Below are 21,730 nucleotides of genomic sequence, written 5' to 3'. Positions count from 1 at the left end.
TAGGAAGGAAGAAGAAGCATTATACCAAAATATAGGGAAGAAAAGAAGAAGAAGCCTTTTTCCCAAAATTGTGAGAAGAAAAGAAGAAGATTTCCTTTCAATTATACATATATTTATAAGAAGAATATAACCGACGTAAATTTGGAATCAGCATATATATCAATGTATATACAAGCTTCGCTATATATTTTCTCTGTATTGTGTAAAATTTTTAAGAATATAGATCCGCATTTAACTATATCCTCTTGGCTATAAAACGCTTTCTTATTTGGAATTCTCGAATATAGAACCTATCCCCTGTAGCTGTAGCTGTGGTATAAGTTTATTTTAAGAAGTGCACTAGAGGGACGTTTGAATGTTGTTGTTATAACTTAGGGGGATTTCTGAGGACAAGATTGTTGGTGGTGGGAAATCCCCAATGTCCGGCCTAGGATTTCGCACCCTGTTTTTCATACTCTATCCTTAATACACGTGAATCTGTTTGCCTGATTTCCTTCCAGAGTACACTGCATGATCACGTCAACTTGAATGCCATCCATTGACTGAGTAAATGACGGTCCCTCCCTGAAAGCCAAAATAAACCTAACTTCTCAGATGACGTCATAATGTAAATATAGTTTCCCTTTGAATTGTAAGACTCATTCAAAAATTATGAAATAGCACTGGCATTTATAGCTGAAAGAGGTATAAAAACACATACTTATTTCAGAAAAATATTGTTTTTTATTTAGTTTTTCTTACGTAAATTAATTTACAATTATTCATTGTTCTTTTGCATAGTTTTCAAATATATCGAGACATTGACTTTAGTCCATAAATTAGAACACATAACAATGTTTGTAGGTCTGGGCCAGTACTAAGATAACCTGCGATTTTGATTCAAGAAAATGCAAATTTTCCAAATGTGCCTCAAAATAACGAAAGCTTACAGAATATGAATTTCCGAAAGAGTTATGCCATCCAAACACATTATATTAATAAAATATTTGTGGTTTTCTATACTAGTCAGTAATTCGTATCGTAGAATATCATACCATAGTAGAACATTCTTTTCATTTGCATATGATTTTGACGTTATTGTCTCTAATGCAATAAAGCCATGGTATTCGAAATATTACCATGACATTACTTACCTTAGGTATTTTCATGTACGAGTTCATACAGACTGATCAATAATATTGGTGTTTTGAAGAATAAGATAAGAAGAGAAACATAAATATTATATTACAGGTACTGCATATTTAAAAACAAATTTAAACATTTCCGTATTTGAAGGCATGGAATTCTATATATAGACTACACTAATATTGTAACTGAATGTCAGAAATTCCTTGTTACATCCCAGGTATTACAGATTTAATATACATATAATATTGGCGATCGTTCACACCACAGGCTCAACACTATTTCAGAGTACATTATTTCACAACACAATTATGTCAGGTCCTCATTTTATAAAAAAAAAAAGGCCTTTGCGACTTACTCACGTTGTTACAATATAATATAAGTACTTAAAAAATACTGTAAAAATGAGTACTTACGGTACTCACCGTAAGTAATCATTTTATAGTATTTTTGAAAGTACTTATATTATAATTATGTTAGGATGTACAGAATGTAGATAAAATATTGTGAAAGCAAGTTGGAATATGCTTCCTCTATTGGGTGATTTTCAATTTTTGTCCATTACTTGTAGATATCTTATTATGTCCTATGGCTAGATCTATGTAGTACAATTGGTGGCAAAGATAATAGCAGCAAAATTGTCCAGTACATTTTCTTTTTGTACATTTTCATTTACAATCTATGTTCCTATGAGGAATGGAATTGTGTGTGTTGAAGCGGATCTTACCCTCTTCGTACTGGTGTTTTGATTGTAATTCCTAATCCTCACATGAATGAACGTGGCAATGTACAATTGGGCTACTATTACCATTGTTGTCAACTGTACAGATGAAATGCTAACGTACAGTAAGCACATGCGACCATCATGAAGTAAATTGCTATTTAAATACAATAATTAAACAAATGAGCGTGTAAAGTTAGTCCAGGAGCTCTCGTGGTGAAGACTGGTCGTCTCATGGCGTATTCGCCAGAATTCGCCTGGGAATAACCTAATAGAACGTCTTCATTCATGTATTTGGCACTGAAACTGAATGAACTTACAACCTCAAACTAAGAGGTTTTCTGTAGTTGAACACCCACCGACGGTTTGGCCAGAGCAGCTCTGAGTTTGTCCCAGAAAACTCTTTGCTTTTCTGGGGCCGCGTCCCACTCAAGGTACACTCGAGATTTCATCAAGTATCGCAACGTCGGAGTAATGTTCTGTTCGGCCACGCTACCTAGTTTCACCAACACCAGAGCGTCCCATTTCTCTTCAAACAGGCGGTGTTGGGCCATGTTCAACTCCCACATGCACCACTGAGATTTCGCGAAATTATCACTTAGTACCAACACTGTCTTCCGACTCTCGTGTATGCTCTGTATGATGGCTTCTGATATCACCGTGCCGATCTCGAAATCGCGTTCGTACACACAGAGCCGAAAATGAGGTTCGTAGTTCTCCAGCATAGATACCATCCTCACGACAAAGTTTCTGTCCTCGTGGTTGTACGAGACGAAAGCATCGTACTGGTAGTTGGCGTATCCCTCGCTCGCTTCGTGCGCGCTTCGTTTCTTCTTTGTTCTCACGAGGAAGATCCAGTAGCGCACGTACCACCGGAAGTGGTAAGTGAGAGCTGCGAACACTAGAGCGCACGCGAGCAGCACCAGGACAGGAACCGCAACGAATATCACCATGTTGAGTGTCTCTATTTCGCACAAGTTGCTGTCGACAACGGTGAGGAATTCAGATAACGGTCTGTCCCTCCAGTCGTCTGGTCTGAAGCACACTGTATTGAAAATAGTCTGATTGATTCTCCTCACGTGCTGACCATCTGTCTGAAGCCACTGCTTTAGGTTCAGAAGTGAGCAGTCACATGCGAAGGTATTGTCGGACAGGTCCAGCTTAGTAAGGTTGCAAAAATCATCCAACATCTCTGGCGAGAAGTGAGAGATCTGGTTGCTGACCAGATACACTTGACTTAGATACGGACTATCACCAAACAACCTAGTCCCTTTCCACGCTTCCAATTTATTGTCCGATAAGTCGATACCGCGCAGGTTTCTGAGTCCCATGAAGAGATGTGGATCCAGAGTCTTGAGGGAGTTACTCTTCAAGCTGAGGTAAGCCAATTGAAGCATATCTTGGAGGACTGAGCTGTCTGGGAAGTGAGTGATACCGCAATCTCCAAGCAGAAGTGTCCTCAGGTTGACTAGTCCGTTGAACGTACCGTACACGAGGCTGTTAGGAGTTAGGGGGTTGCGTTCTAGATTTAGGAAGACGAGGGATCTTAGAGACGAGAAGGACCCGTTCCCGAGTTCGAATATTGACGCGTTTTTCATCCCTAGGATTCGCAAGTTGCGAAGTCCATAGAGAGACGTCGGGCTGAGTTTACCAAGACGGTTATAGGACAGGTTCAGCACTGTGAGATTTGTCATGTTGACGAAGCTGCGACTGCCCAGATCGAAGTACGTTGAGCCAGTGAAGGGGCCGGCACTGTTCTCGGACAAGTCCAGGGACTCCAGCTGGGGAACGAGCACTCCAGAAGGAACACCGATTAGTTTGTTCTTGGTTAGGTTCAGCGTACTGAGATTCGGCAAAGACAACAGGGCGTCCGTCTCAACACTTTGCAACAACACTCCTTTCAGGTCCAGTTCCTTCAATGTGGGCATGAAGGGGAAACTATCTTCGTCAAAGTACGAGAATTGATTGTAAGAGAGAATGAGACGGGATATATTCGTCTCAGCAACAGTTTCAAGAAGATCTTTGGGCATACGTCCTCTAAATCCAGAACTTCGCAAATCTAGTGTGCTCAAAGGACTTGAGGACATAGCACGAAGAAGAGCTTGAAGAATTGAAATGGGCACGGAGTTCTCTGAGAGTTTAAGAACTGATAAGTTTTCTAGATACAGCAAGGCAGATGGATGAAAGAGCTCAAGCTGGCACGCCCCCAGGTCCAGTTCCTCCACTGGACTCCCTGACATACTCATAAAGTCTTCGCTACCAATGCTCCTGAACACATTCTCACTCAAGCTCAGAGAAGCTAGATTCGGGAGTACATCTGGCGTTAATGCCACGGTGACGTCAGGAACCTTGTGGAAACCGTTCTTCACCAGGCGGAGCTCTGTTAGATTAGCCAGTCCTGTGAAGGTCCCTTCCTCCAGTGCCTTCAGGTTGACATTGTAACAGATGGAAAGATGGGTTGTGGAAGGGACATCCATGAACACACCGGGTTCGATTCTGGAGAGGCGACTGTTGCTCTCGATTTCTATGCGACTCACCTGGGTCATGTTGAGGAAGTCACCTCGTTCGAGAGCTTGCACCGAAGTGGCTCTGAGCCTGAATATATTGGTGGTCACTTTTACTCGCGGGAAACTCATGCACGTCTCCCTGTAGCATGCCGTCATGTCATCCCTCTCGATGCAGAAGCAGCCTTGTAGGTCCCTACTGACTGGTTGAGGCGTCTTCAGGGAGTACAGCGGGAACTCGTCCGGTTCCAATTCCACGATGCTCGACCACTCAACGGCCCCGCCGTTCTGACACCTGTGGATCGCGAGCAGAAGCAGCACCAGAGTCCAACCTAGCGTCATCTTGGAGGTCTCTGCAGCAGGTCACAAAAGCCATCACTTCTTTGCTCGTGCAGGAAATGGCCTTGCTTTGCTGACGTCATCACTACATTTCAACCTGCGAACACAGAAGTGCATTAATACCTAAAATATCACCAAGGCAAAAATATAATACAACAGAATATGTCATGAAGCCAATGAGTGATTCTCTTGGGTTAAAAAATAGGTGATTTCTGGAGAACACAAGTGTGATAACGATGCTAAAGATCAAATCATCAACCCTGAGACTTTCTGTAAACAAAACCACGTGCATGCAGAAAGCATTGCAAACTCATAGAACTAAAATAATCCACATGGAAATCCAGCGTTGTTACAGGATTCATTACGTAAGGTAAAACAACGGCCAATTTGTAGTATGGGATACACTGCCGCAAATGACGTCTCACAGGGCCTCCCACATGGCGCAGTGGTAGCGTCGTTGCCTTGTAATATAGGGGTCCCGGGTTCGATACCCGGTGGAGGCACATAGTGGTTCGGATCCCACTATAAACTGTAGGTCCAGTCCCAATTAGCCTTACTGTGCACAAAGTGAACTTAAAACACCATATCAAATGACGTCTCACTTTAAACCCAATGCTCTTTCTCTTGTACTTATTGCTTCACCTTTATGGTTAACTCTTTGCACCAGTAATCATTTCCCATAAATTTGGCTTCTTTCTTGCATGCGAATTAAATATATTTTACTTGCATTTCTTGAGACAAAATGATATAACATGGTAATGTATATTTCTAATGTTTGATATAGATAGGAGTGTATTTGAAATTTGTTTGTATATTTTATGTAAATTGTATCTTATGTAAAAAAAATATGTAATGGGCATAAACAGCCATATGCAATGCTGTAAATCCAATAAATATATTTATGATGATGATCAAAACAAGACAAAGAAAGTTCGTTAACTTATTGCGGTTGGAAACTTTCACAAGCATCCTAATAACGATTTTTGTTCCGCCAAATATAGTGCACTTCGTAAAATAACTTGGTGACATGGCAAGGCAAGATCAGTGTGAACATTTTGTAGGAATATGCATTGTAACTTTCAATGAGCTTAGAGATTTGTGTACATCATGATATTTTATAACATTGGTTATTTTTTAAAAATAATCATGTGAACAGCAAGGAAGAGTGCCACTTTCAACATGGCGAGTTCTATGCGTGCGGGAAGGTCTCCGTGTTCTCCGAGCTTGTTTTCAAAGCACCAGCAAGGACCGCCTTTGAAAAGGGGCGAGAAACAGATTGTACTCAATATTAATGTAACGTTCTGTCGGTGGTATCCTGAGGAACCAGTAAAAGAAGTGGTTAAGTTGGTATCCCAGTGCAGTGGTATGTCAATGTCTGAAGTTTTAAGGGTTATGAAAGAGAGGAAATGACCGGGAAAGTTGTCTCTCCCCCCCAAAAAAAAACACAAAGTTGTGTCTCGTGTTAATAAGTATCACGATTTCGAAATAAGTGCAATAAGGCGCAAAGTGCATTCTTTCTTTTTAAACCAAGAACTGCCTACTTTGAAAAAGGTATTAACTGAAGTTAATAATGATGAAGATCTTCCAAGTTTCAGTGTGTCTACGATGTTGGGTTTGTTTTTGGAAAGAAGAACCGACAAGCAGCACTCGTTGATAGGGATGATATTATTGTTTGGCGGCGAAAATACCTCCGATCCATTCGGGAACTACGAAACCAAGGTAAGAAAATCTATTAATTGGATGAAACGTGGATGAATGCGGGGCACACTGTAAGCAAGGTGTGGCATGATAGCACTATAACCTCAAAGAAGCAAGCTTTCCTCGAAGGACTATCAACTGGACTTAAACAACCATCAGGAAAAGGCAAGAGATTCATTATCACTCACATTGGAAGTGAAAATGGCTTTGTTCAAGGTGTGGAACTTATTTGTGTGTCCAAGACGACTGCCGATTACCATGAAGACATGAACGGTGATGTTTTTAAAGAGTGGTTTTCGTCTGTATCTTCCTAAACTTAATGCGGACAGTGTTATTGTGCTCGACAATGCTCCTTTCATAGCGTGTAATGTGAAAAATTACCGACCACTGCTTGGAGGAAAGGTGATATTTTAGAATGGCTACGTGGCAAAGGTGTCGTACTTACAGCTGATTCATTAAAGTTGGAACTTTTGGATCAAGTTTCCCACTTGAAGCCAAGCTAAGATAGTTACGTGATAGACGAAATGGCAAGGAGAGCGGGGCACACTGTGTTGCGCTTGCCCCCTTACGACTGTAAGCTCAATCCCATTGAACTGATATGGACTCAAGTCAAAGGGTACGTTGCCAGGAACAACAAAACATTCAAGCTTGAAGAAGTGAAGAGACTGACTGAGAGTGGCATTGCTCAAATTTCAGCTATCAACTGGGCAGATGCAGTTCGACACGTTATTGAAAAAGAAGAGAGAAAACTGTGGGATGTGGACAATTTAACTGAGAACTTGAATTTTGAAAGATTTGTTATCCAAGTCAGCCAGGAAAAGTGGATCCGAAGACAGCTGTGACGAAGTTGGCAGTAAGTGAACCTTCCATTGAATTAAAAATACATATTTTCCCCCTGTCTCAACAGTTTGGGTATTGTCGTGACTTACGAAATGCAAAGAGGAAGAATCAACGTTTCATTTTTCTCGGCTTGCCTTTGATTTGAGTCTGATTGAAAAAATGGTGATCTTTTCGTTCTCACCAGAATACAATACTCTGCACGTCAACAATATCTAGAAATGTTTTGGTGTGATTGAAATACTGAAATAAAGTATAGTTTAAATATGCTTATGATTGTCTTTGCTTTGTCACTGATAACAAAGAAAAATTTAGCGTACTATGTTTTTGTTAGTAAATATACACATGGGACAGGTTATTATAAAACAGTAGAAAATAACATTTGAAAATTTTTAATTCAACAATATTTCTGTTAGACATCAATTTTGGCTCTTATATAAAATGAATAGGTGCGGCGAACTATGAGTGTAACATCAGATGATTGCAGTAGTCGGCGGTCATGAATCAGCTGACGCGGAGTGATACATCGAATTGGTGAGACGGTTTATTTACAGAAGGTCTCAGGGTTGGTGATTTACACTATAGTATCTCAGGCATAGAGAGAAGAGTTAAGTTGGCATCTGTTTCATAACCTCAAAAAACACCATCAAAATAAAAAAAAAGGCAAAAGTGAAAACGAAAGAAAATTCTAGGAAAATTTTTGAATAATTTCTTTGATTGATGGATTTGGTTATTTTAGTTGACTTTTCTACGCTTTTGGCTAATCGTGAAGATGAGAATGAGTCATGAAACTGACGAATGAACACTAGCAAAAAACACCCATGCCCACGCCAGGATTCGAACCAGAGACTCCTGGCATCGTAGCGAACTGTACTAACCCCTCCGCCACAGAGGTCGGCATTTCCCAAAGTAAAAATTGAGAAACTGACACACTGATTAAATGTAAATAAAGTACAATGCTCCTGCGTTGCCAAAATGTGCGAGATAGAAGTTATAGCAAGTCGGGGTCACCCAAGTAAAGGAGATCATTTTCGTCTGCGGTGAGTGCGAGAGGAGTAACCAAATGACTGTCTCCCTTAGTTCCCTCGTTCTTTCTCTTAGTGCGACTGTAAGTAAATTAAAATGTTCCAATATATTGCGTTTAGAATATCCTCGTACGAGATATGGATATGGATATGTCTGTGTGGCATGCAATTCTTCTGCTTAATCTACTAATTCAATAAATCATTATTGCTGTATTTCATTGCGATTTTTATTTGCATTTAACTTTAGTCATGTGTGTAATTTAATGAACACACTTATCGTCGTCTATTTATGCACTTAGACGGGGAAGATCTAAAGACGCCAATATGTGTAGGAGAGTGTTTAGCAACTCATCCTAGTTGTCGCGATTTACCCAAGAGCTAGAAAACTGACGCAAAACACCAAAAGTTTTATTTTATTTTATTTTTGTTATTTCTGCCACTTTTGGCTAATCGCGGCATGAGTGATGATATGATGAAACTGATGAACTGACACTCACCAAAAACACACATGCGCAGGCCGGGATTCGAACCCTGAACCCAGTGCGCCGTGATGACCACTCCAACACGAGTGGTGCGAGCAGTACCTGGTTCGATCCGCAAATGTTCAGGGCAATTAGGGAGCAACGTGAAAGAGAATCCCGTTTGTAAATCCAGAAAACAGCGACAATGGGACTCGATACGCTGTCAACCAATGAAAGGACACTTGCCATGAAGTAGCTGCTTGCGCCATACAATGTATAAACCTTGGTAGCGTCTCCCTGCATCGACGTCACGGGGTTCGCTTATCGCACACTTCTCACACACCTTTTGGATCAAGCCCTCGCACTTCATCTTCTGACGTACTGTAAGTGCAGATTGCCCGACCCTGTGGCCGAGTGGTTAGCACATCGCGCTGCGACGCCAAGGGTCCCGGGTTCGAATCCCGGTCGGGCTTGGTTGTTTGTGAATGTCCATTCATCAATTTCATCATTTCATCACTCATCCCCATCTTCGCAAATTAGCCAAGAGGCACAAAACGCGAAGTGAAATAAACTAAATCAATCAATCAATGTAAGTGCAGATTGCTTTCGTTTTTAGGTTAGGCAAGGCACGTTAGGTTTAGCAAAAATTCTCTGCATTTTTTCGGGGCATCACCAAAAAGGTATTATTTACGCCAATAGCCCTTAACCTAACATGCCTAACCCAGGCACGTATCTAGAAATATACAGGGTGTCTATAAAGTCACTTAACATTTCTGCATGAACAGGATTTATGGTACAAAATACAATATGTACTGAAACATATATGTCACAGTAGGACACAAAATCAGTATAACTCAATGTGACCACCCCCTCAAGTCTAGGCACATATGCCAACAATCCACCACAGTCCGAAACACCTTCTCCAACAGAGCTGGTGTAATCTCAACAACTGCTGCCGTAATGCGTTGTTTCAACTGGGCTATGCTGTGGATCCTCACCACGTACACCTTAGATTTGATAAACCCTCAAATGAAAAAGTCTAAGGGGGTGAGATCGAGGGGGGGGGGCAACTCCCCGTTGCGAGACACGACCAATTCATCTACCGGTGAAAACTTCGTCTAGGTGATCACGAACGATAATGGCAAGATGGGGTGGTGCCAGTGGCGCAGGAACGGGGGGGTACAGGGGTACATTGTACCCCCGCAAATTTTTGAAGGGGGGTACTGTACCCCCCTAAATCCGTAAATCGGGTTGTACCCCCTGTACCCCCCTTTGGTAATTTGACAGCAGACGGAAGGTGCTACTGTTAAAATTACCTATTATCAATTCGCCCAATAAAAAAGTATTATTGTTTATAAATTTTAAGCATTATAGTCCTTACCACAGAAATTCAAAACATTTAATTGTAAACTTATTATACTACATTGTGCTTGTACTAGTTAGTTCATTGACCTAAGTTCTTGGAAACCTCTTTAAGGAGATGAAAATTGTTTAAAATGTGTGTGGAACGATGGAATCAGATTGACTCTCAGACAATTACGCTGCAGACGATTGCTGCTTTGCGTAAGGGGGGGTACACATTTCTAAAGCAGTGGTCGCGTCGGTTCGAAGATAAGGTACAAATCTTCATCAGAAGAGTATATGACTGGCCCCATTTTCTTTTGAATATTTATAATGGAATTTTCCGAAACGGAACACTTACACGAACGAGAAGAGACACGACAGACCAACTGGGGGGGTGTTACAATGCACTCCTGCACCTCACCCATATTTTTCATAAATTTGTAAGAGGGTGTTGGGAAAACTATACTTAAACCTATATATTAAGATAGATATATATATTTTTTAAAAATAGAGTGCCGATTAGCCTATCTGAGAATGAGGTGAATTTGGAATAAGTTTTCATAACTTCAGAGTGGAAACCGAAAGAAAAATAAGCACAAACAAGAACGAGAAGGACCTCACCACACAGGAGACGAGATGAGGCTGTGACAATTCTCGACTCATCGCATCGCGATATCATTCCTAGGTGAAATGAATTCTTTCCTAGACATTTAAACAGGGTGCAATTTGCGATTTTATCAGAGGGGGGACTATTTTTTACCTATGTATTAGGTATACTTATAATTGGACATAAATTGCTTAAAATCTAATTGTGATATCGAATGCAACACAAACACAACGCCATTTTATGTTAAACTCTAAAGTCAAATTGTAAGAAAATTACATTAGTCAGATGAATGCACGAGATAAATGAGACTCACTGCAGGTTCTATTGGTAGATTTTGGATTGGATTTACAAGGTCTCTGGGAGTAAGATGGGAATATTTGATTGATTGATTTGGTTTATTTTACTTCGCATTTCTGCAACTTTTGGCTAATCGCGAAGATGAGGATGAGTGATGATGATATGATGAAATTGATGGACACTAAAAAATAACACCCATGGGCAGGCCAGGATTCGAAACGGGGATCTCAGGCGTCATAGCGCGCTATGCTAACCCACGGAGTACGGCGAGGTGGGAATGTGTTTTGGATTTTCTTTGTAGATGTGAAAATCTTTAACTGTGACGCGCACATGCTTCTGCTTACATTAAAGTTTACATTTTCACATGAACGAGAAATTGACATGTCATCCTAAAACACACGCATGTATCTGCATTTAATACCACTACATACGAAAATAAATCTTGGCCGGCTCTTCACATTGTCCACCAAAAATTGAAAAGAAAAAATAAACTTTTGAGCGTATGGCTTTCCTTGCTACTTCTAATAGCTGAAGAATTTCGGTTTTGTAAATGTACCGAATGATACGTATTACTTTCAGTACTTGAAGAGCGTCATTAGGTACAGCTAATTATATTACAAATAATGATTTGTCAAATTTTTCACAAATATTTCAAAGTTAGACTTCTTACGAGTTGATTGGGAACCATCTGAACTCATTTTTTTCTTTTTTAATACAACACCCTATAGATGTCTGAGAAAATACCAAATACATGGCTTCTAAAAGGCATTGGATGTGGTACACATCTGCCATAAATTGTTTAGATATTTTTATGCGTAGCTATGGGACTTTTAAAATTAGAATGAACGGAACTGAAGTGGAACTCTATATAATGTAGTTTCTATATCCAGTGGGTGGGAGATGATTATTCCTGGTTGGGGTGGCTCAAGATCCCCCTCACTCCTGATTTTCCGTTCAGACCCACCGAAGCAGCCAGTGTTGTCACATCGGATTGGCAGAAAAGAGCTAAATCCCGCCTAAATAGGAATACAATTTCTGCGAAGCAAATAGAGGCAGAGCCAAGGCTGGATTGAACTACAACTGAGACCAGTTAGGTAATAGACGAAAGTATAGTTCCTTTGTGTGATTCGTGATTTGGACAAACCTTGCTCCAAAATACTAAGTTGGCAACAGTAGTACGTACAGCTGGGCTTGCCTTCCACAAAGGAGCGGAGTTCTGTCGTCTGCTCAGTGCTCACCACACAAACGTCAAACTGACCCGAGAAAAGTGTGGATCTTCTTCTTCCCCTTCGCAGCTCATTGCAAAGAAACGGAGACAGATGAAGAATTGACAAGGGTCTACCACTATTCATTGGATTTTCGTGGTAACTGTCTCATGAGTGGTAGTTCTTTCTAGGAGTGTTTGTAGCTAAATCAATGTGCTGATAGCAAAACAAGAACGAAATGAACAAATATCTAGCTCGGAGAAATGTTTTCTTTACCGAAGGGGGGGTTGTAATAACGTCTAGCAGGTATAAATGTCGTACTGATAGCCGGCAACACTTTTTAAAAAGTCACGCCACGCCACTGGCCTTATATGTTTCAGAATTGTTATCTGATTTTAAAATCTGTTGTTTTTTTAAAAAACTTAAATTCTAACAAAACAATTAAAAATATTTATGCATATTTTGCATTAAATAACAGGACATTCGTGTGTGCTGTTCTAAAAGAGAATATTTCTCATGGCTTCACATTATACCTAGGTATCAAGGACGTTTTTGTGGGGGTCCAGGGGGTCCGGACCCCTTCCCCCAAAAAGACTTACCAAGTAGTAAAAGTAATTTATCAAAATATAATTGTTTAGCATTTGTTATACTCAATTTCCATCAATGCCAATACCATGCTTGAACAGCGTAGCAATTAAAAGTTAGGGTGCGGCAGAAATATCTCCCGGATTTCATTTGTGAATAACAAAGCAACGATAGATGTTATGCAAAACTTTATTGCACAGTTAGAAAGAACAAGGTTTACCATTTTATTGCACATTAGCAAAGAACAAAATGTTCCAATTATTTTTTACAAAATTGCCACAAGTCACCATTTTGGGTGACATAGTTGACTTTGTTTTAAAATGATATCATCCAAATGCCGATCTGCACAGTGTACTCATTTCTGAAGTCTCGCCCTGAAGTTCTGCATTACCCTCCTAGTCATGTCTGGTCGGTATTGCCGCTCTTTCCTGTCTGGTACCATCTTTCAGATCATTGGCTGTCCTCGGCCTTCCTTGGTAAACTTCAGGTACTCCCACAGAAAGAAGTCGCAGGGTGCGAGCTCGGGGGGACGAGTTGGCCATGGAAGGTGACTTCGAAGTGAGATCAGACGCCCTGGAAACATTTCACGTAGCACGTTCATCGATACGCGTGCTGTGGCACCATCCTGTTGGAACCACACAACCAATTTGCCACGTTCGTTCGATTGCGGCTGCAGGAAGTTGCGTAACATCCATACATAACGGTCAGACGTTACATTAACTGCGTGCCGTCTTCCTCAAAAAACTAGGGGCGTTCATGGAGTTGTCTCGGTACATATGGGAAACAAAATGGTAATCCTTGTTCTTTCCAACTGTGAAATAAAATTTTGCATAACATCTATCGTTGCTTTGTTATTCAAATCAATGAAATCCGGGAGTTATTTCTGCTGCACCCTGTATACTCGATGTTTTTTACCGCTGAACTTATTGGAAGGCAAGGAATTTGGCTCATACGGCTTTGAAGGATTCCAAAGATTTATGCACACTACTAATGATAATATCCATAAAATATTAATCAGGAACTTTACTTTTCGTTAATTGGATCTAACTCCTTTTTTTGTTATTCAATAAATATTCAATTATTTTTCTATCTGACATTAAATTCCTTGCCAGGGCAGTTGTTTTTGTGCAAATCTTGGCGATCTTAACTACACGTAAGCTAGATAATGAATACTTGCTGTTATATTTCTATTCTTTTACTATATTTTACCTATTCGTGTAATAATAACAATACAATATTAATTAATGTACATATTTAATTAATTAATATATTAATTTAATTAAATATAATTATCCTAATTATTATTATTGCGACACTTGATTGGACATATATATATATATGGGAGGCTGAATTTTGTACCCCCCCAAATGAAAAACGTTCCTGCGCCACTGGGTGGTGCCCCATCCTGTTGGTGCATAGTAAGAAGCTTGGTGTGCCCCAATACACCGTGCTATGAGCCACAGTTGGTAGATGCTGGGATTATGGATACTGAGTCGCGTGGTCGATGCGGTGGGGCTACGTGTGATCGCGTCCTCTACATTTTCCACAATTTGTGGTGTTACGGCTGGAGTACCAGGACGTTCTTCATCCTCAACACTACCTATTCACTTGAATTTGTTGACCAGGTTCTTAATAGCCAGCCTGGTGGGGCCTCGTTTTCTGAATTTCCGAGTGAAGTCCGTCCGCACCTGTCATACGTCATTCCACGCAGACGAGCACAAACAACGGCTATTCTCTCTTCTATAGAGTACATTTTATCAGATCACTTGGAAAAAATAAAAGATTTGTCATTAGTTCATTGAAATGTTAAGTGACTTTATAGACACACGTTATAATGGGGGGTCCGAACCAATATAAATGTTTAATTAAAATATGTAAATTTATTAACATTGCATTTCTTATTATTACGCACGTAAAGAGATGGTTTAAGAACATAGATACAACAGCACATATTTATTATCTAGCTTGCGTGTACTTAAGATGACCAAAATTTGAATAAAAACAAGGAAATTAATAGTAATTCTTGAAGCTTTCCTGGCAGCGAATGATGAAGAAGTTCTCTCGGAATATCAGCCACGTGATTTCCGGATAGGCTTTCGAGCTTTCGAGAGATAACGTCACTCTCATCTTCAGGGATTGAAGTTGCTCTCGAAAGCTCGGAAGCCTATCCGGAAATCACCTGGCTGATATTCCGAGAGAACTTCTTCATCAAGGAAATTAATGTGGAATTGAATATATATTGAATAATAAAAAAAAATGTTAGATCCAGTTGACGAAAAGTAAAGGTCCTGATTATTATTTTATGCATATTGTCATAAGTAGTACTGTGCATAAATCTTCTTTGGTAATGTTCCTCAAAGCAGTATAACCCCAATAGAATAATCCTTGTGTTCCAATTTCATAGAAAATAAATAACCATCGATTACATGCTAAAGAGTATATTTTCATTATTTTATTTTAGTTCTTGGTAAGTTTTTTGGGGGGGGCGGGACCCTCTAGATCACCCCCCACTACGTCCTTGGCTTAACCTAACAATGAAAGAATTTAGCTTGACGTCAGAAGACGAAGGGCAGGGCTTGACTAAGAAACGTGTTTCAGAAGTGTGTGATAACTAGCGAGTTGATGAAATGTCATCTTTTTTCTGACATCTCGGACACGATGCCCATTAAATATACACAATATTACACTTCGTCTAGAACCCAAAAAAGGTAATTTTAAAGTGCATTTTTTTTTGCATTTTTTTGCCAATTTTCAGGTTTTAGGTAATTTACCCCGGGTTTCGGCATTTTCCCGTCATTTTTCGCAATATTCGGTGTATTGTTCGTCATATTTTGTCACTTCTTTCGTTTTGGTAATATTCTTGAATTCACCAAGGTGAAATCTATATCTCGCAGGATTGTAATTTACGAGCAAATGAAATGCTGAACTGGTGACAGTCTTTGTTGTATCCGGGGAAACCACCAGGTGTCCGTCTGGTTCAAACTCAAATTTAAGATCAGATAAGGAGATTGCATTTTGTTTAATTTCCTTTTCATTTAAATTTTTAACCCGAAACTAACAAATTTAATGGTCATTTTTTGCATTTTTTACGTCATTTTCCCCATTTTTTAGGACATTCTATAGGTCATATACCTATATTTTTAGGTCATCAACTTCCGCTCCTTAGCGATAACTGTCCATTGCCACGGAATTTGGTATGGGCGGGTGACGAGATGAGACCGACGTTTTCCGGATTGTAAGCGGAAAAGACCTGATGTAGCGGTTATGTCATAGAGACGAGAATTTCGAGGTGCGAGCGCGTGTGCGACTCGCGGATTCGCAGTGCGTACAATAGGCGTGCGGAGGAATCAAACGGGCTGGCCGAGGGTGTGTGTGGGTATGCGTGACGCAGGTGAATGACCTTGTGCCGATCACCTTCGAGTTTACGTCGAACAGCGGCGCGGTTCATCCGCAGCGATCATTTCATCCTGGCTTAACCTGTTGAATAAACTAGCGTCGTGAGAAATGTTTGCAATGCTGGACAGGTTGTTGATATAAAGCTGAATATTAAAAATATAACAGAATAATTATTACAAACTAACAATAAACAACTATTTTATTAACAAATTATTAATACTATATCGTTGGTAAGACTCTTACGTACGATACAGGGGTTGGGTAAATACCTGGCAACACTGGCGTAATTAAAGGGGGCTGATGAGGCTACAGTTAGTCCCGAAATTTTGAGAAATTAAAAATTTCCAAATGAAAACAGTAAAGAAGTCGGGAAAAAACCAAAGTGGAAAATGTAAACTCCTCAATTACCATTCTTATGTATGAACATCTTTTAAAAGCAAAGTTAAAAATGACAATTACCAACTATTTCCTAGTATCAGGCCCCCGCCCCCTAGAACACAGCCATGTAATATCCACATTTACAATTATAGCCACCTCCGAAAAAAATCTGCATACGTCAGTGCCTGGCAACATTGTTTTATTTACTTTTGCATGTCATGTCGTTATATATATATATATATATATATATATATATATATAGTATCAATCCTATTAGTTATACACTATATGAAAACAACAGCTCAAGCATCACACAAAACAGAATTAAGTTTTTATAACATCTTGAAACAACCATGATTTCGTAACGAATTCATATTTCTTGATAAGAATAACGCACTAATTCATTTTAAATTTTACTTTTTTATCTCTTTCATGCCCTCTACAAATTCAGTCCCGTTGCACACAAAAACCGGTCGTGAAGATATGCGTTCTGCTGCTTGCAGATAATGTTTCTCTCTGCTTGTTTGTCTGTCGTCTGACACAGCATCCAGAAAAACAAGATCCTCTAGCCACCTCTGTTTGTTGATCAGACAGCAGGTGATGACCAACAAAAACTAGAAGCAGAAACCGAGAAATCAGGGTAGGAAAAGGAGTCAGGCAGGTGTTGCCAGATCTGGTGTAAGAAGAGAACTAAAACTAGAATGAAATACTGGATCCACGAATTGTCAATACAGCTACTGTAGAACTAAGTAGAACGGTTATCTACATTAGAGTCGATATTTTATAACGATAAATTCGTATGACTAGTTTCTATATAGAAGGAAATTAATTATTTCTTTCCTCATTAATCATCAAGGAAATTAAATCCTTGTTACTCTTGTTGATATCACGCCAAGCTGGAAATATACAGGTGAGTCTGTTGGACATAATCGCTAACGCTATTAGATGACGTCACGGCGTTTGGTAGTTTTCAGACTAATTTGTGATTTATTTTTATTCCTTTTCCTTTATCTTTAATATTCTTTTCCTTGTAATTTTGTTACACTTTATTTGTTTTTATTAAAAATTAATTAATTTTTGAATTTGATTAATTTACCTAATTATTTATATAATTTCACACAAATAAGTTAACTTACGTTCAGTAGCTGAAGTGAAAATAAAACAATAAAAACAAACTTCATATTTTTCAATTTTTGTGTATTTCCAACTATCGTCACACAAAAGTTCCTAAATGTAAAAAGTCCCCTCCTTGTGGACAACTTCTATCTCGGAATTCATGAATCATGATAACATACACATATCTACATATGAACAGAACACTTTCCTAGGGAGCATTGCACAATCTTGGCGTTTCTTTGCCACGCCTTGTCAAACAATGAACCCGCCACCAGGCGTCTCCACTTTCCTGGTCAACCATATTTGCTGAGTGGAATGTTGTAGGACGAACAGTACTTGCTGTAACGTGGGCAGTGGAACAGTAATGTGTAACTATTTATGCACATATCAATCTTGGTTCCTGGTTGTCGTATGCGAATCAACATTTCGGTTATTTAGAACAAACGCATGTTACTTGTGAAAGTATTTTGCATACTAGAACGGGTAACTAATTGCAAAATTGTTATTTGACTGTAGATTTCTACAGACTAATTTTCTTTATGTGTAATAAACATCATATGTTTAAATGTGAAATATAGACACAGGGAAATTCAAAGTCAACAACAATCATACTTGAAAGAATTACGTCACGTAATTCTTTCTTTTCAAACCTCAATTTTGTTTATTGACGTTGAAGCGTAGTACAAGAAAGTAATTCTAAAAATACGGTTACTGTTACTTCCAACCAGCTGTGTATCACAAAACATCCTCATGGCCGCGGCGATTAGTCGATTAGTTTCATACCAGTAGGTTAGGTTCTTTTTTAACCCACCAGTAAAAATGACACGGCAGCAAAAAGTTGATGTTGACACACAGGGACTCTTTCTCACATTATATGAATATCAAAACACCACGGACCGAAGTCTTCAAACGCTGTGAAACAGCATGAAGAAGATAATATATTAAAGAAACAAAGGTCCGGCACGTATTTTCCACGAATAAAGGTGTGTAATCTGCATGAACATGGGCACGACATCTGACGAACTCTGAATGTATTATCAACGACAATATGGTGAGCGACTGCATACACAATGCCGTGTGACTCGACTTTGTACCTAGCAAAAGAAATATCATGGGCTGAAGGATGTCAGGTATGATTTGGCAACATAGTTTCCTGGCGTCACGAGGTGGACTCCGTCAAAGAATAAGCAAAGACTGTCAAGGCCCTTGATTTTTCTGTTGGTGAGGAAAAGCCAGTTTCTGACCCCCAGAATTGTTTCAATTGGTAGGGGATAGTACCTTTGCCCTACTCTCAGTGAGCAAGTTTGATTTTGTACGTATCAGTGGCGGAACGTTAGTTCTAGAAGTCGTTTCTAAGGATGATCCTTATCCACCTCCAAAGCAGGCTATCGCTTTTTAGATGTTTAAAGGGGTGATCCATCTGGAGATAATTGCAGATTTATACTTAGTAGAGCCGTATATAGAGATTTCCGAAATAAGGAACATATAATCAGCTATGTGTAGACAATGTGAACCACATAAACAACATGGTGTAGTAATTTGTTTCGTTTTTTAAGGTCCATTTATGCACATAGGCTAATCGAGACTAGACCTACAGTTTAAGGTGGGATCTGAACCGTTATGTGCCTTCAGCGGGTATCGAACCAGGTACTCCTTGAGTACAAGGTAGCAGCAGTACTACTGTGTCATCAGAAAGGTTTCTAAACAGTATGGTGTCGGTAGGAATAACAAGAGGAGTTGTAAAAGCTAAATAGAATTATCCTGAGTTTCAGTCGTTGCAGAAATGTGCACTCTTCTTTGTAATTGCAAACAATATTCCACTAAGTAAAGAAAATATGATATGTTATCTTCACTGATGAGAAAATATGCACATTTTGTCTCACGATTGCCACGTGCTTTTTTGGTCTGCATTATACAGTTTTCCCAACAATTGATGTTGACAAAAGATATTAAGTTAATGTTTTTATTGTAAATAGGAATATTTTCAACTGGCAACTAACAAATATTGTTTAAAATGCACTTTTCCTTCAAAAGAGCGCTGTAAATTAATTTTAGTGCAGTTTACAATTCCTAATCACATGTAAATACATGTAGACTTATAGAATATACACTTATAGAATACGATACTTCACTATGCATTTCAATCGATAGAAACACGAAATTACAATCGAACTTAGACCACAACAATATTGCCGCCCTGTAAACAATAAGAGATACTTATATTGGCAACTAAAGATTTTAACCTTGAACTCTCAAATTGGAAGGTACATTACATAATGCACGATCCCTTCTCACGGACGTTCCTAATTTTCTGCTTATTTTCTCCTGTTTCAATGTTGCCAGAACATGTTCATCTCGCAGGAACTCCTTACATTGTTGTTTCCTCTTTCAAGGACAAGTTCCCGTGTCGCCCACGTAAGGAAGTGTGTGGCAGAATCTCAAGTTTGAGCGAGGATTCCGAGAATCAGCATCTCATAAAACTAATGGTCAAATTCAGGAATATAACTACAGATGGCAGTGCAAGATGTATATGTTTCCTTTACCAAAGTAACGGAGATATTTAACACACAGATTACGTAATTACTGGAAAATTTAAGTAAAAAAGTTTTATATCAATGTGTGATTCTACTTAATTCTCGGTGAAGTATTAATATTATACAGTCTTAGACATATATTTCATTCATCGTAGTTATTTACGTAGAAAATTCACACTATAGTCAGAGAGTAACGAAACCTTCGGGTTCCTGGGAGACCTATGGAAGATGGTATTGGGAAGATGAACTTCTCATCTTCTACCACTCTAGATGGTACCTTGTAGATTCTTCATTCTTCCTAAATGGGTCTGTTTGGAACCTGGACTTTGGCCAGGACGTGAAAAGGTTGCCGAGTTAGTGCACTGAAAACTTCTGCACATGCTTCTTTACTACACAAAAACCGATTCACTTTAGTAGTTGCACTAACATGGCCGTATTTAGAGGGGACGGGGTTTAGGGTTCAACCCATCCGACATTTCTGACATGTTGCATTCATGGAAGTTCGGAAACCAAAATTTGTAACTCATTAAAAAAAAATACTCGAAGCTTCACAAAAACAACAGGGAGACAATGCTAGGACGATCGAGCTAGAATTTTCCCACATTTGGAATTCCTGAAACTTGAGCGAAAACCAGTCCGTAGACCTCTCCCTGGAAATGGCATCGTTTATCGTAAAATGACAATGAAAATTAATTGCTCATAACTTCCAAGAGAAAAAGACAACTGTACTGAATCAAGGAACGTGCCAATTTACTCAGATCATAAATTTTGCTGCTTTGTCTCTGAAATATGTCAAATGCTGAACGAAAAGAATGAAAATATTCTAATACCTTTTGCCCTGCTTATTCGTCCAAGCGTTCCTATATCCAACATCAGAAAAGAATTAGCCATTTTCTCCCTTCTTTGTTGTACACGGCACGCCAGTTTCCTGTCGGCGATAATGGAGAACATTCCAGCAGGTATTCTTGTGTACAGACCAAACATGGGAGTTCCGCCTGGTTCTTCCGTTCGTCGATTGGATACCGGCTTCGACAAGCCTTGTACAGTGAGACGCAGAAGTATATTGATCCTTGCAATAGAAAATAAATGTCTCCAGTACAGTGTTGCCACATTAAGGAGAATTTCCATTCTTGCAAGGAAATTCGGACCAAATTTAAGGAAAAAAAGGGAAAATTATGTGACAACAATCAAAATTTCAGGGAAACTTGAAATCAGATTCAATATTGGCATAGTCTATATCAGGTTCTAGTTTCATATCTGTAATTTTTTGTTCTTACTTTTCTATTTCGACTCCTTTGAGTATTCATTGATTGATTGAATTGTTGTTTTAAGTCCACTTTATGCACAGAAAGGCTAATCGGGACTGGACCTACAGTTTAAAGTGGGATCCGAACCACCATGTGCCTCCAACGGGTATCCAACCCTGGACTCCTTGATTACAAGGTGACAACGCTACCATTGCGCCATCTGGGAGGCCCTCCTTTGAGTATAAACCTATACCTATTTATATGTCTACTTTGTGACATATCTTCAGTTAATAGAAACCATGAAGGTAATG

The 21,730-nt window shown here is 39.3% G+C and overlaps 1 protein-coding gene across 1 annotated transcript in view; it reads right to left on the bottom strand.

Annotated features, from left to right (window-relative positions):
* Nucleotides 1–746: 746 nt before the first annotated feature.
* LOC145997395 (toll-like receptor 4) overlaps nt 747–21,730 on the bottom strand; it is a 53,436-nt gene continuing 32,452 nt past the window's right edge. The window contains exon 2 of the mRNA XM_083134391.1: nt 747–4,786. Coding sequence (XP_082990517.1) covers nt 2,176–4,692 — 2,517 coding nt within the window. The 5' untranslated portion in view covers nt 4,693–4,786 and the 3' untranslated portion in view covers nt 747–2,175. The remainder of the gene's footprint in view (nt 4,787–21,730) is intronic.

This window comes from Lepisma saccharinum, chromosome 13 (assembly GCF_977018435.1).
Source record: "Lepisma saccharinum chromosome 13, izLepSacc3.1, whole genome shotgun sequence".
In the NCBI taxonomy this organism is placed as follows: domain Eukaryota; kingdom Metazoa; phylum Arthropoda; class Insecta; order Zygentoma; family Lepismatidae; genus Lepisma; species Lepisma saccharinum.
The sequence above is the reverse complement of the archived record's forward strand: the minus strand, read 5'-3'. Positions and strand labels throughout refer to the sequence as shown.